The following is a 15219-nucleotide window of genomic DNA, read 5'->3' as shown; positions in this document are numbered from 1 at the left end:
CGTTTTGCTTTAATCAACACTTTTGCTTCTCAGGTTTCATAGTAATAGAATCTGTTAATATCTCTGAATGTATGTTTTTAATTTTCACTAGTCCCCATGTGTTGCCTGGTCTAGTTGAGAGGTGTCCTTGCCCATGACAGGGAGGTTGGATTAAATGATCTCTAAGGTCCCTTCCAGCCTAGGCCATTCTGTGATTCTATGATTATTTGGAGTTAAACATTTACATTAAGCACATCTCCCTTGAGCTCTCGATATTGCTTGCAAAATGTAATCAGATAGTAAATGTGAATGTACAATTAGAGTACAGATGGTTTCAACTGTGAATTACAGTCTTGGTATTAATAATCCTGTTTTTTTTTTTACTGGACACTTTCTAATATCCTAGTAAAAAAGTAATGTCTGTTAAAATTCTTGAGTAAACAAAAATTAATCCATGTACGTTATAGATTAATTTAGAGTAATTTATTTAGCAAATACAATTAAACCACATTTTATTTATTTGGACTGCAAGTCCTTGGCTTCTATGGAGAATCTTGGCACATTCAGATTTCAGTCTGAACATCAGGTGCATGAGTTTCTGTGAGAAATTTGGACGGTAGGCAGGATCTTGTGGGCTGCAAAGCTTACGAAGTGCTAATGTAAAAGAATCGTTCTGCATTGAGCAGCTCCTCACAACTTGAGTCTCTGCTGCTGACCTCACTTCCATAAATTGACTCAAATTAAAAAAGCCACCAACAAATTTTAAACTTGGCAGGGTGAAGTGTCTTTCAAGTTGAACTTCTGGCTCTTACAGTGAGATATAAACTGAAACTGCATCTTATTACCTGAGCCATTTTTGTTCATTGGCTTTCCTAAGAATTTTCACAAGTTATGGTTTAATTTGGGTTATTGCTTAGGTCTCCATTTTTCTTCAATAAAAATTAGTAATCTGTATCTATAGATACTAGTGTCATATTCCTCTCCCACAGCATCTCTCAAACTACTAAATGTTTCTCAAAGAAAAACAGCAGGAGGAAACTGAGGTGGTGTCCTGCTGGTGGGCAGTTGTTTCTTGCTTAATTTCGAGTGATCTTCTTTTTACTCCGTATGATCAGCTGTGTTTATATGAAGACTTGTTTCCGTTCTTTTTAATATCTTTCTTCCTGTTGTGTTCCTTCCTTTCTTCTGGTTACTTCTTATCTGAGTCTTAAACATCCAAGACAATATGTGCTCTGGACCTAACTCCAAGCATGTAAGCCTTAAAGTGTTAAATATTAAGGATGTGTTTACTGTTTTAAATTGATGCCTGAGTTAATTTGGCCAAGATAATGTTGGGTCTTTGAAGCACTATTGCTGTAGTAATAAACGTTTCTAGTCCTTTAACCCCTTGCTTTGCTTGGAATTTATAGCTTGTGTCCCATAATGCACTTGAGTAGGCCTTGGGCTGTGAAGATTATACAGACAGTTCAGTTGATGGTGTTTTTTGTTTTTAATAACACCACAAGTAGATAATTCCTGCATTAATTCTGCAATTATTTCACACAGACTTCCAATGGGTCCAGGGAGACGTATGTGAAGTTCAGTTGATGGTGTACAACCCTATGCCTTTTGAGCTCCGAGTAGAAAACATGGTATGTATCTTCCTAAATCTCCCCTTTCCATTATTTTTCTGAAAAAAAATCTGTTTTGGACTTCTAAATATGTTTTTTTTTATGAATCAAATAGTCTAAAAGAATCATTTAACCCAATATAACATCAGTTCAACAGGGCAGTACTCTCAGTTTTCTCGTATTTGTTGGTGATGAGATATTGAAATGAAAATCTTTGCCACTCAGAGTGTTTAAATCTTTTACTGGTACTGACCTGTAAATCAATTCTGTACCATTCTGCATTGACGGCAACTCGTGCTACACTACATGTACTGCTTTTCAACTAATACTTATATCTTGAAATCTAATAATTAGTGTATGCTTGCTACTGTAATTTAAAAATCTGTGTTCATCCTAGCTTATCAAGTTCCTGTTTTGACTACATTTTAAAAAATCTGAGGAAACAAAAAAGTTTTGAGAAGGTTTGTTTTTAATAGAAGCTTCAGGTCGTGGATCTGCTGTTCCCCATCATATATGTTATTTGAAAACACCGTAAGGTAAAATCCCGAGAAGGGAGGGGAAAAAAGGCTGAAATAGCAGAGAAGCATGTAAGGTTAGAAGGATCAAGCCCAAGCCCTCTACTGCCACAGCTGACTGCTTACAGTGTATCCTGAAACGAAGTAAATTGTTTTTTTTTCCCCCCTCTCTTTATGCAAACTAATAGGATTTTTTTTGGTTGTTATCCTATTAAAGGTTAAAAGTCCTCTAACTACCAAACCAACTTAATCTCCACTCAGTCCAAATCCAGTGCTGTCCTTCCTGTTAAATATTTTTACTGTGAATATTGCTTTAAGAACTAAAACTTGTCTTTTAGAGCCCATCATTCTGTTAGGCTAAGTGAATGAGCGTATACTTATTTGCTCAGGATTTTTGTTCATATTTTTCGTTGATAGGTCTACTGCAGTGACTGGCCAAACAATTTGACCTAAATTACTGATTATACACCACATGAAATAAAGTCATTTTTCCATGGGAAATGAACATGCCCAAAGATAGTGCTTATAGCATAATAAAATTAATTCTTGGAAGCTAACGCACTGATATCTTCAGCAGCAGTTTCTCTGAAACCCTCGCAGAAGTATCCCAAGTTGTTAGGAATGAATAGAAAAAGTAATTTTAAAGCTGCACATCAGAAAGGACTATATAGGAAATAATTTTAGAATGTTTTGATATATCGTCTGATTTGTATTGTGTAAGTAATGATGTAATTATATATTTAAAAATTGGCTTTGGATAATTTCTTAATGAGGAAATTCCTTATGAGTGCGTACATACACTTAAGAACTCAGAATCCATTTATTTCATAGATTTACACTCCACCCATTCCCTGAGCAAATTAATTGTAGTGGCGTGAATATGTCTTTTTACCGTTAGCGTCATAAAGTTCCATCTTTGAATTAATACTGAATTAGTTTCATTGGTAAGCAGAAGAGGAAGCAGGCATGCAAACTAGATACAAATAATTGAAGTGATTGACATAATTCTTTAGTCAGTGCTCCATAAATAGAGCACTTTGAGAAATTCTGCTGTGCGTGTCATCGGTAGAAATTGGTTGATTTTGCTTGATTTGTCTGTGGTTGCAAGACTGTAGCCAGCAAGTGGAGAAAAGTAATTATTCCCTTCGATTTGGCGTTTGAGAGATGACGTCTTTAGAACGGAGGCCAGTTTTGAGCTCCCCGTACAATAGAAATATTAACACACTGGTATCGGTCCAGCAGTATTGCCAAGGTGATTGGCAGGCCGGAGCATGTGACAGATGAGGACAAGTTCAAAGAGCTGCATCTGTTCAGTTTGTAGAAGATTGCTGGGGTAATTTCTGTTTCTTTCTTTGATCCCCAAATGGGAAGGTGCTGTGGAAATGGAGCCAGACTGTTCCCAGACGTGCCTGGCTTAAGTTAGTGAACGTATTGCAGCAGTGGAAAACCTCCCTAATAAAAAATTCCCTTTTTCCAGTTGCCCAGAGAGAACATGAGATTGCCGTATTTAGAAATCTTAAGAACTTAACTTTGTAGAATGGTGAAAAACCTGAATTGCCATCAAAATTGTCCCTGTTTGGAGCAGTGGGCTGGGCAAGAGGACCTCCAGCATTTCCTTCCAGCCTAAATTATTCTGATATTCCCATCTCATCTCTGAGCTTTCCAGAGTGTAGGGGTAGTTATTACTTGATCACAAGAATCAAGTCTTTTGTTTTCATTTTAATAATTCAAAGCATTAATATTTTAAAATGTTTTGGCTTATTATTAACATATACTCGTGCCTGCAGTCCCTATGCCCCCTTGTTGTCTCATTTGTCATCACCTGTCAAGTTCTTTTGTATGATTTAGTCTCATAGAATCATTTTCATAATAGACGTATCCTTCTCACTTATTTAGTAGCAGTTTCAGCTTGTTTGTCCTACAGCTTTTTTCTTCTGTCTGACTCAACACTTACCTTTGCACCATGACTACTCCTTCAAGCTTGTTTCCAGTCACTGGCAATCCTCTGAGCTCTTGATTGCTTGATTTCCTTTGTTCTTCACACTTTTCATGGTTTGCCATTTGACAACACGTAACTATCTTGAAATCTGTAGACTTACTCCTTTTTTTTCTAATTTTCCCCTTTCTCTCATCTTACAATTCATGAGTTGCTATTCTGTTGGTTTACTCATTGCGCATTAAATTAAAGCTGGAAGCATCAATCTGAACTTCTTTCATGGTACTTTTCCTATTGTGTCACCCTGTGTGCTATAGCTGAAAGTTGGGATGGTAATGACTTTAGTGTTCAGCACAAGTTGTTAAGGAGGATGATACCTCGTAGAAAGGCTTCTCTGGCTTCTTCCAGTAGTTGGAAATGTTCATGCTAAGTACATGTAGTTTAACTGAGGCACGCTTAAGTAAAAGAAATTGAATTTTTAGACTTGATGTGAGGCTGTGGAAAGAAGGCTTTGATTAGTGTTACTCAGATGGTAAGCCTTATGCTGTCTGAAAAGCTGATATTTTAAAAAAATGTTTTGTTTTATTGTTCTCAGAGCTCTTTGCCCATGAGCAAAGATTTCTGTTCTTACATTCTACATTAAAATATTCTTTTGCTATTTTCCATTTGTGTATTTTTAATCAACATTTTAATTTTCTTTATGTTAACTTCATTACCAGTTGTTGAGCTTGACTGAAACAAGCTGCCTGGGACAGTGGTGGAGTCCCCATCCCTGGAGGTATTTAAAAGGCAGGTAGACACAGTGCTTAGGGTTTAGTCGAGAACTTGTCAGTGTTAGTTTAATGATTGGACTTGATGATCTTGAAGGCCTTTTCCAATCTAGGCAATACTGTGATTCGGTGATCTTCGTTGTTCTTGGTCTTTATTCCCTGTCATGCACGTTCATGATTTAGGACTCTATTTAGATACCTGTTCTTCATTCGTGTGCCATTTTCTGTCTTTTTCTATTTCATGTTTTTGTTTTGTCCATATAATTAGAAGGCTGATCTGTTAAAAAGTGTCCTAGTACTTGTAAAATGACAAATGAACATCTCTAATCACGGAATATCTCTAATCACGGGAGTGATTAGGCCTGGTGACTGTATATTTTAGTCAATAAAGCAAAGTAGGGAAGATCATAGGGGTGACCCGAGGAAGTGATTTAATAAAAATTAACAGGTACCTTAAATCAACAGAGTGAGGGAGAGAAAAACATGAGCCTAGCTAACTTTCATAGCAAATGAGTAAGACAAAATATTTTTGTTATCCTGGTGATGGAGCCCAAGTTAACAGGAGATACAATGCTCAGCTGTGAATAAGTGTATACAGCATCCTACTTTTTCTCCCAGGACTCTTGATTTCTGTATAGACTTCTTCAGGTATGTGAGTGATAGCCTCTGTCTCTTTTGTAGTTGCTAAGCCTTTTTTTCTGTCCAGGAAAAAAAATACCTTCAGATTTCAGACCTTCAAAAAAAAATACCTCAGAAATTCAGGGAATTCTCTGATGGATTTGTTTTATATCGTGAGAGAAAGGTTTAAAGGAGCAAGTCATGGTACAGCCTAGTGATATCGACTATTAAAATAAAAATGCATTTGGAGATGAACAGCAAAGTGTGTTAAGACTTCTACTTTTTCCTCTTTGTTTCTTAACTTTCATATTAAAGGAAAGAAAAATAAATCCCAAACTGAGACATTCTACTTTTTCCTCTTTGTTTCTTAACTTTCTTATTAAAGGATAGAAAAATAAATCCCAAACTGAGACCTTTTGAGACAGTGTTATTTATTGAGTGAAAGCATTTGTTTTGCACTTACTGTATATGTAGCCATGGTTTTAAGAAGGCTACAATAGATATGGAGCAGTGGAAAATATATTTAATAAATTGATACCAAGAATTGAAACAATACTACCCCAAAACATGGAGATAATGTAATTTATATTATTAAATCATTGTTCAAGAGGAAAGTCTTCATTCTGTAGATCTGCTTCTGTTTGGATTGTGTATTTATTTGAAGACAATTTAAGTGTGTTTTTTTGATTAATGATGCTAGAAAGATGACTGTTACATTTTTTTGGTAAGCTTCAAAACTATACTGTTAGCCAAGAGCTCTGTGTTGATGTTTAAAAATAACGTCCAAAATTTTGATAAATCTTTATGTATAATCAGTCCCATAACTTAGCTTATGATCATTTAAATTGTTGCCATGAACCGCTGTTTAGTGAGTTTACATCTTTTTACTGTTTCTTCCATCTTGAGAGAACATTTGCTTACTCTAAGTAAATATGTCAAATTGAATTTAATGGAAGCTGTATTGGGCAAGAATATACATGAAAAAGGCGAGGCGTGGAGAAGGATAAAAATGGTTGTGTTTGGTGTTCTCTAAGTCTGCCTAAAATAACCTTATAGAATCATCGAAGCATAATGTACCAGGGGCCTCAAAGATCATCTGGTCCAACCTTTCTGGGCAAAAGCACTGTCTAGACAAGATGGTCCAGCACCCCGTCCAGCTGAATCTTAAAAGTGTCCAGTGCTGGGGAGTCCACCACTTCCCTGGGGAGCTTATTCCAATGGCTGATTGTTCTCATCGTGAAAAATTTTCCTCTTTTGTCCAGTCGGAATCTCCCCAGCAGCAAATTGCACCCATCACCCCCCATCTTTTCCACAGGAATCCTTGTAGACAGGGGGTCCCCACTTCTTCGTAGGCACCCTTTATATACTGGAACATGGTGACAAGGTCTCCCCTGAGCATTCTTTTCTCAGGGCTGAACAAACCCAGTTGTCTCAAGCCTTTCCTCATGTGTCAGGATTCCCAGTCTTGTGATCATCTTTGTGGCCCTGCTCTGGACTCTCCAGCTTGTCCACATCTTTTTTTATAGCAGGGACCAAACCAGAACACAGCATTCCAGGTGCGGCCTGACCAGCACTGAACAGAGTGGGATAACGATTTCTTTATTTCTGCTGGTGAGGCCCTTGTTGATGTGACCCAGCATCCTGGTGGCTTTCTTTGCTGCAGCAGCACCTCAGCATGACTTGCTGACCTGCCTGTCCACCAGAACCCCCAGGTCCCTTTCTACAGAGCCAGGTAGATCCCAGCCTGCGCTGCACCCCTGGGTTATGTTTTCCTGAGTGCAGGACCTCTCACTTGTCCTTGTTGAGCTTCATAAGCTTCTCATTAGCCCATTCTTGCAGCCTGTCCAGGTCTTCCTGAGGACGAGTGTCTATCCCTTTCAATGTCCCCTTCTCCACTCAGTTTGGTGTCATCAACAAACTTCCTCGGGGTACACTTGATCCCATCATCCAGATCACTTAAGGAGATAGTGGAACACATTAGAAATAGAGGGAAAATTTTCTTTTTCAATACATATTTGACAGCTTTTGTGTAAAGTAGCTGACAACACTGAATAAAGCATGTTCGGTGTAAAAACTAACTTTGACTGTGGTGTTATTTTAAAAAAAAAATGTTTGTGTTTCAGGATTGATAAGTAGAGCCTAAAAGAAACAGTTACAGGCTCACATTGTTTTAGCAGCCTCTGCAAATGCTACCATTTACATACAAGTGGTTTTGTTTCTCTAAAACTCAGTTGAGGTTTGAAGTGATTGAAAGACATGCTGTGATAATAGCATGCATATAATTCACTCTAAGATGACCTGAATTGTTTTATAAGAATGCAAGGAAAAGTAAAAGTGTGGGGTTTTTGGTGTGATTCATGTATTCCCTGGAGGAAACCCTGTATATGGGCAAACTTTTCCTATAAGGTCAAGAAGAGCAATGAGTGCTAGATAATTACTAAATATTATTACTTGAAATAGGATACAAGACGCTAGGGAAAAGAAATATAACACTTATTTCATATTTCTTGTGTCTGTCCGATATGTTTAGGTAAAGGATATTGCAGTACTTCAGCCTTGATTTGATGATCTTCACTCTTAGTCTAAAAAATTTTTACACACCAGAGGGCAATGTTGGGCAAATATTGTTGAATCGTGCTATTTGGCCAATTGTGATGTTGAAAAATGTCTTTCAAACATTCTAGATATGTGATTGTCTTTTAAAATTTATTTGTGTGGGTTAAGTTTTAAGGGTGAGTGCCTTGATTTCAGCACGTGTCTGGAACTCTGAAACCTAGCTGAGTTTTATATATATATATTTTTTTTACATTTCAGTGAGGTTTTATGCTTTCTTAGTATCTTTACTTTTTAAAACTTGAAGTTTTACTGAATAGTAAAATTCTCTTATGGAAAGAAGTGAAGACTATGTTCTCCTTTGTGTGATAATACACTTAAGGCTTTAATTTCTAGTCCAGGCAAATGTGCTCTGCAAAGATGGTTTGGCGTTTGCATTGCGTTTGTTCCCTAGAAAAAGCTCTTGTTTTCATAGAGTTTGTCAAAGAATAGACTGAGAAAGCATTCTTAATGCATTTTAAGCAAAATACATTGTGCTGAGGACTTATTTTACTTTAGCAGTTATCTGTAATCAGCCTGCTGTGTTTGTGATCAGCATGATCCAAGGGTCTCATCTAGATGTGATTTCAAGGGTTAGGGAACAACGTACACTGTGTGTAGCAATTTTTTTTTCCTCTACTGCTATTAAATAATTTTAATACGAGCAATTTTTCTTAATAGTAACTCTTCCTTCTTGTCTGTAAGCACATTCATGATTTAGGTGATTGTACTCCAGATGCATTCACGTTCCTTTTTTGCCATTACCGTCTCTATTTATCTTGATTTTTGCCTGCTGTTAGCATACTCAGGTTAAATCTTTTGGTGAAGAAAATGCTTTCCATGACAGCTAGGTTATGATCATTGCTTTTCCTGAGCCTCAACCTTTAAAAGAATTCCCATTGATTTATTTAACTTTTCTCAGTTCTCCCCCTCCCCATTGTTGTAATATTTATTTCCTCAAAGGTTACTTGACTCTGATCCATTCCAAGCCTCAATTCCCTGCAACGAGAGAGCTCATATGTACCATATATCAAAAGTCTGGCTGGGCAGTAGGATTTGACTGGCAACTTTGGGGTGGTACCGCAGCCTGTATATGCGCACGCTTGGCTACTATAGATGGGTTTCTTGAGGCTGTGCTGGTTTACCGTTCCCCTTGAGATTATTTTTTTTCCTTTACAAGACCCTAAAAGGATTTCAGGAGAGCGTCTTCCCGTGGTCTCCCTCAATCCAGTGTGATAGTGGAGGGTGTCTAATTGCTGGGATGGGACTTATTTGTATTAAATAAAAGCACCAGACTGGTTATACTACCAGAAGTGAAATGAATGTATTAAATGTGCATCCTGACATCTGGCTTAAGTGGGATTAAGAACATGGGAGAAAGCTTTATTTACTCATTTCTTCCATCTCCCCCTGGCCCCAAGAAAAAGTAGGCTAATTAGAGCTGTGTCTTAATAAGGAGCTTCCCATATTTGAAAAAAGTTACCTGACCGTGGTTTTGCAATGATGGTGTCATTTCTTAGTGTTCCGCATGTGTTCAGAGGCATTTGATGTACTGGCTAATTGGAGGAGCTAGCTAGGAGTGGAGAAGTAGTGGAGTGCAGAAAACTTTGGTCTAGTTGTTAGGAGAACGTCTGAACTGGAAGGACTTTCCGGTTTAACAACTGCATTGTGTTACCTAATTCTCTCTTAAAGACTACATGTGGTGCCCCCACTGTAAGAGGGATATCGATCCGTTGGAACAAGTCCAGAGGAGACCACAAGGATGATCCAGGGGCTGGAGCACCTCTGCTATAAGGACAGGCTGCGGGAGCTGGAATTGTTCAGCCTGGAGAGGAGAAAACTTTGGGGGGACCCAATAGCTGCCTTCCAATACCTGAAGGGAACCTACAGGAAGGCTGGGGAGGGACTTCTTATAAGAGTGTCCACTGATAGGACAAGGGGAAAGAGATTTAAACTGAAGGAGAATAGGTTTACATTGAATCTTAGGAAGAAATTCTTTAGTCTGAGGGTGGCAAGACTCTGGAATAAATTGCCCAGAGAAGTTGCTGTTGCCCCCTCCCTGGAGGTGTTCGAGGCCAGGCTGGATGAGACCTTGAGCAACCTGATCTAGTTGAGAGGCGTCCCTGCCCATGACAGGGAGGTTGGACTAGATGATCTCTAAGGTCTCTTCCAGCCTAGGCCATTCTATGATTCTATGACATTCCAAAACTCCCCAGATAAACCTGCTGGGAATTGTTAATGTGCAGCTGGCTCTGCTTCAGAGGAGGGAGGCGGGTTAGATAATATTTAGGACTCCCTGTCTGTTCTTTTACCTATATTTGCTGTAGCTGATAGTAAACAAGATGTTGGAGGTTTTTTTTTTTTTTTTTTTTTTTGACATCGATATTTAGGATTCTAAGTCCTTGGATGGAAGTATTTAGCTGAAGTGAATCTTGAATAATTAAAATATATTTGAATATTTGGCCAAGGTGATAGTATAGTGCTTTTAGGACTGAAATAATCTTACGAAGCCTTCTGTACCTGTTTTAGAAGTGAATTTCAGAGTGTATGTGGGGTCACTTCTTGTCTGTCTTCTAAGATGTACTTCGGCCAAAGGAAAAGCAGAACGATAATGAGGAAGCCTGAGGCTGAGTCAGTTTTAAACTATAAATGTTCACCCCATTGTTCTGGCATGAATCTTACTGAAAGGAGTCACGTTGAGTCACATGTAAACAGTTATATTGCATCATATCTAAAATTAGTTTGTATTGACAAGGTATTGCAGTGATTGTTTTCATCTCATTCTGAAATATTGCAAGGAATATTTCACCCAGTGTTCAGACAAAGCCTATTTAATCCTTGTTTGTAAAGTAGTGACCAAACTTGCAGTTACGAAGCAGGAATTAAAAAGTGTTAGTGCTCTCATACGCTGCGTGGTGATTGTCTAGGAAGACAGAATTAGTTTTTAGTTTTCTTTTTGGTGGATTGTTTCCGACAGCCAAAGTCTCCATGTGGAACTGAGAAAAAACCTGAAATTCCATAGAAATGAGGGTTTGACACAGTGTTTTCTTATAACTCAAGTAAAATGATGAATTGGAATTTTGTGCAGTATTAAGGATGGAGTTCTCTAACACACCTTCCCACAAGGCAAGAGTAAATTTGATCAAAGTAGGGATTTTATAGCTTTTCAGTATATTGCCATCTTGATGAGATCCTCAGTAGAAGAGAAATCCAGAACCTGACAAACCTGTTCAGTTTGCTTTCTTACGCTTCTGGTGTGTTTAGGACTCTGCCATTAAAAATCTTAGGTGCAAGGTATTCATTTAGTTATGTAGCATGTACATAAAAGATGGTTGTTCATTAATTTTCAGAAGACACACTGCCTTTTGAAGAGGGAAGAAACTCAGATAGTGACTTTCAATTTAGTTCAGTTTTTGGCTGTCGGTGGACTGATTTTTGGTTAATAGCCAGGAACTGCGTGAAGCAGTCTCTCTGAGTGGTTGGTCCCAATGCAAATCAGGTCGTTAAAGACTGAATGTAGATGACAGGTCACGTTTCAGTCATTGTCTGGGTAATTCTGATGGTGACATTTATGTTTCTTTAAGTACTTATTATGCAAGTATCAATTTTCCTAATTTCTAACTGAGAATTTGAAACCTAAAAGGGCTAGTTTGCCTTTTACAGCTGACACGAGCATTAAAGCTGCATCATTCAAAACCCAGTTGAATTAGAAACGAGGCAGTCGTCGATGTTTGCAGAGGGAAGCAATGCTGATATTCCAGCACTGTGCAGGTTCACTTTGTTCAATCTTCAGTCTCTTTCTGGGTTTCTGTGGCAAAAACTATGAGATCTTTCATCTGTCTACAAAATTAGTATGTACCTCTTTCATAGAGTTTTGAGTTCCTGTGGAGCTGGGGTTTAACCCAGTCACTGCATTAACTGATTGAGATGTTTGGATGGCATCTTTATTAAAAAATAAAAATAAAAATTTATGTCTATAGAAAAGCAGCTGGGAACTTAGACTTCTGTGCGCTTTGCAACATTGAAGTTCTTACTTGTACCAGCACATTCGGTGTTCAAGCATCAAATTCCTTAAGTGAGCTTTAAAAAACCCAATAATCTACTAAGGACAGTGAAGCTGTGTTTAAAAGTTTGTTCATTTCTGTGGGTTACTTTTAATTTTTTTTCTTATTTTTTATTTTGTCCCATGTTTTAAATTTAGGATGCTAAAAATATTCTCTGACACTAAGGGAGTAAATGGTACAGTCTAACTGCCGGCACCTAGGCTCGATAGAGAATCGGTTTAGCAAAATGAATCACACCCCAAATGCCTTATTGCAACACATTGCAATGTTTAGGTTGGATAGAAAAGCTAAACTTGCTCTATTATCTCTAAATACTAAATTTTTTTTCTCACTATAGGTAAATGTTTTCTGGCCAGGAACTTTTATTAAATCTAAGGAAGAGCCACTACTGATATTTGATTTCTACTGCTCAAAATATAAGCAAATATATAAGTAAGGTCACAGGTACAATTAAATTTGGGCACAAAACAACCGCATGCATTCTTAGTTACTCATTCTTATTACTGTGCTTGTGTATAAGTGTTTACTAGTTTTTCGTGCATCGTTCCCACCTCGGATCCTGAAACATTTTTCACTGCTGAATAAAAATCTTGCCATAATTCTAGGTGTGTGCTTCAGTCACTGGAATGTAAAAACCAGAATAACTGCTATGAGCAAATTGGAATCAATTATAAAACTTTTGGTGATGGAAATGTGTATCATAAATGGCTTTATCTCATATGACTTTTTCAGGGTCTCTTGACAACAGGCGTAGAATTCGAATCTCTTCCTGCAGCTCTTTCTCTGCCTGCAGAATCTGGTCTCTACCCGGTGACTCTTGTGGGTGTTCCTCAAACTACAGGCCAGATCACGGTCAATGGTAAGGGATATCTTTAGTCATTGTCTTCTAGCAAAACAGCCACGTGTTTTACATCGCTTCGCCACAGAATTTATTCACCACTCTGATTTTTCCTCAGTAAGTAAGAAAAAAAACAAGCCAGAAAAGAAAAGCAGTTCATTTTCCATACTAGACTTCATCAAAAACCCCACATAGCCTGAAAAATCGCTTGGTTGGAACAGCAGTAATGAACACATATTTACCATATCTCATGAATGAGAGGAAAAGGATAATGAACTCAAACTCCCCTTTGTTAATGTTTTCATTTGGAAAGCTTCGAAGGAGGATTACTTGAACTTTTTCATGGGAATGCATAAAATAATCTTGCACTTCGTTTTTCTTAATTAGTTCTGCTCATGTAAGATTACAGAAATTTTTGCAGATTGCTTCTGCAGAAACAATGTAGCCGATGTGTGTCATGTGTTTCAGTTGAGATTAATAAGCCTAAATAAAGCTGCGTTTGTAGTATGTAAAGAGAGTTAAAGAGCTTTTGCGGAAAATGAGCAGATCAGTCTCCTAGAAAAGGAGGTACATGAGCAGGTGATAGATTCAACAATCACTTATCTCACCAACACACAATTTTAGGTGCGTGTTCCTGGAACACAGAGTTACAGGAAAAGTACCATTTTAGTAAAGCTAAAGACCAACAGAAGATGGCTTTGAACTTGAAGAAACTCTCATCTCACTGAGGTTTTTTAAGTGCTTTTCTGTCTGCTCATAAAATGAATCTTCGTTTGATGTTTTTGTTATTTTTTTCCCCCAGAAACTATTTCAGAATCTACAAAATGGCATCAAGGCATTCAGAACATTTGTGTTGTAGTTGTCTGCTTTTAGTTTCACACACTAAAAATGTATTCCAAGTAGAGGAGTTGATTCATGTACTTGGCAACTGTTTGTGTGTCGATGTTTCAAGTTTTCCATCAGATATGACTTGTATATATTGCCTGGTGAGCAATCGGTGTAGAATTACTTTCCTACTAAACGGAGCTTTCACAGGATAAGTTGTGGTCTTTTATGGCAGGTCTCTGTGTGTGTATGCATATATACTTTTTTTTTTACTAATTAATGTCCTTTGGGATTCTTTTCTCCTCAGCGTCTATATACAGTTAAAACTTCTTCCTATAAACATTTTTTTGAGGGGGAAATAGGCAACTGTTAACATATATTGAAGGGTCACAGGTGGATTAGATGATGTATAAAAAAAAGTGGTCCCTATACTATGACTTGTGATGTTGGTCTTGTAAAGGATTCCACAGATCTTACCACAAAACATGGTAGAAACCATGGAGCCTTTTAAATTTCTTTTAAAATTTGATTTACGTGTCACAGATATGAAGGCATACATGTATGTTGTTTATGACTTGTCATATGGTTATAAATGTTGTTATTTAGTGGGATTGAGAGCATTTTATATATTTTCTCTCCTGAGAAGATTCTTGTGTAGAGAGGATGGTGGTTTGGTTGACAGAAATACTGGCGAGATCTGACTAGTGAGCTTAGTACAGGTACACTCTTAAGAAAACAGAAAAATTCACAATACACTGGGGTTTTCTTCTAAAAATCAGGTTACCATACTTCAGTTTTTGGAGTCTTCAGTGATTGCCTTCTGGACAATCTACCAGGAGTGAAGAGCAATGGCTGCACTGTTGAAGTCATTCCAGCTTTGCCAAGGCTGCAGATCAGTACCTCACTTCCAAGGTGAGAAACTGAGTGAACTAATGATTTTAATTCGGTTGTATTTAAGTGTTAGTCACATACTGAATAAATCTGAGTATATAATCAGCGCTTTAGTAGAATAAGATATAAACTACTTCTTTGCTATTTACTTTAGAATAAAAATCTGTTTTTTCTTTCACTGCTTGAAACCTTGGAATTTCATAGAAAATATTTTGCGATTCAGTTAACCGAGGGAGTGTAATGCTTATTCATAATTAAAGTTATACTTTTAAAAGACTGAATCATTTAAAGGCTAAATGTTTATAAAATCTCGAAGTAAAGAGATAATCCGTGGAATAGTGTAGGTTGGAAGGGCTGCTTCTGGAGATGATCTGGCCCAGGATGCTGCTCAAAGCAAAACTTCGACAAGGGATAGGACTTAAATGTTAGATCAAGTTGTTCGGGTGATGATCTAAGTAAATCCTAATTATCTCAGTGAGTGGTGTTTCAGTCACCTCTGTGGGAAATCAATTTCAATGTCCAACCACACACACAAAAGTAAGAATCTCTTCCATTTTATTTTATTTTATTTTATTTTATTT

The 15219-nt window shown here is 37.5% G+C and overlaps 1 protein-coding gene across 1 annotated transcript in view; it reads left to right on the top strand.

Moving 5' to 3' along the window:
* Positions 1-14659, top strand: part of LOC104276187 (trafficking protein particle complex subunit 9-like) — a gene marked incomplete at its 3' end in the record, with an annotated part of 29440 nt that extends 14781 nt beyond the window's left edge. The window contains exons 3-5 of the mRNA XM_009872411.1: positions 1525-1610; positions 12817-12943; positions 14527-14659. Of these exons, the coding sequence (XP_009870713.1) occupies positions 1525-1610; positions 12817-12943; positions 14527-14659 (346 nt within the window). The remainder of the gene's footprint in view (positions 1-1524; positions 1611-12816; positions 12944-14526) is intronic.
* Positions 14660-15219: the final 560 nt, after the last annotated feature.

Source organism: Apaloderma vittatum, unplaced genomic scaffold, assembly GCF_000703405.1.
Source record: "Apaloderma vittatum isolate BGI_N311 unplaced genomic scaffold, ASM70340v1 scaffold1977, whole genome shotgun sequence".
NCBI classification, from domain to species: domain Eukaryota; kingdom Metazoa; phylum Chordata; class Aves; order Trogoniformes; family Trogonidae; genus Apaloderma; species Apaloderma vittatum.
This window is presented reverse-complemented; position numbering and strand designations above follow the sequence as displayed.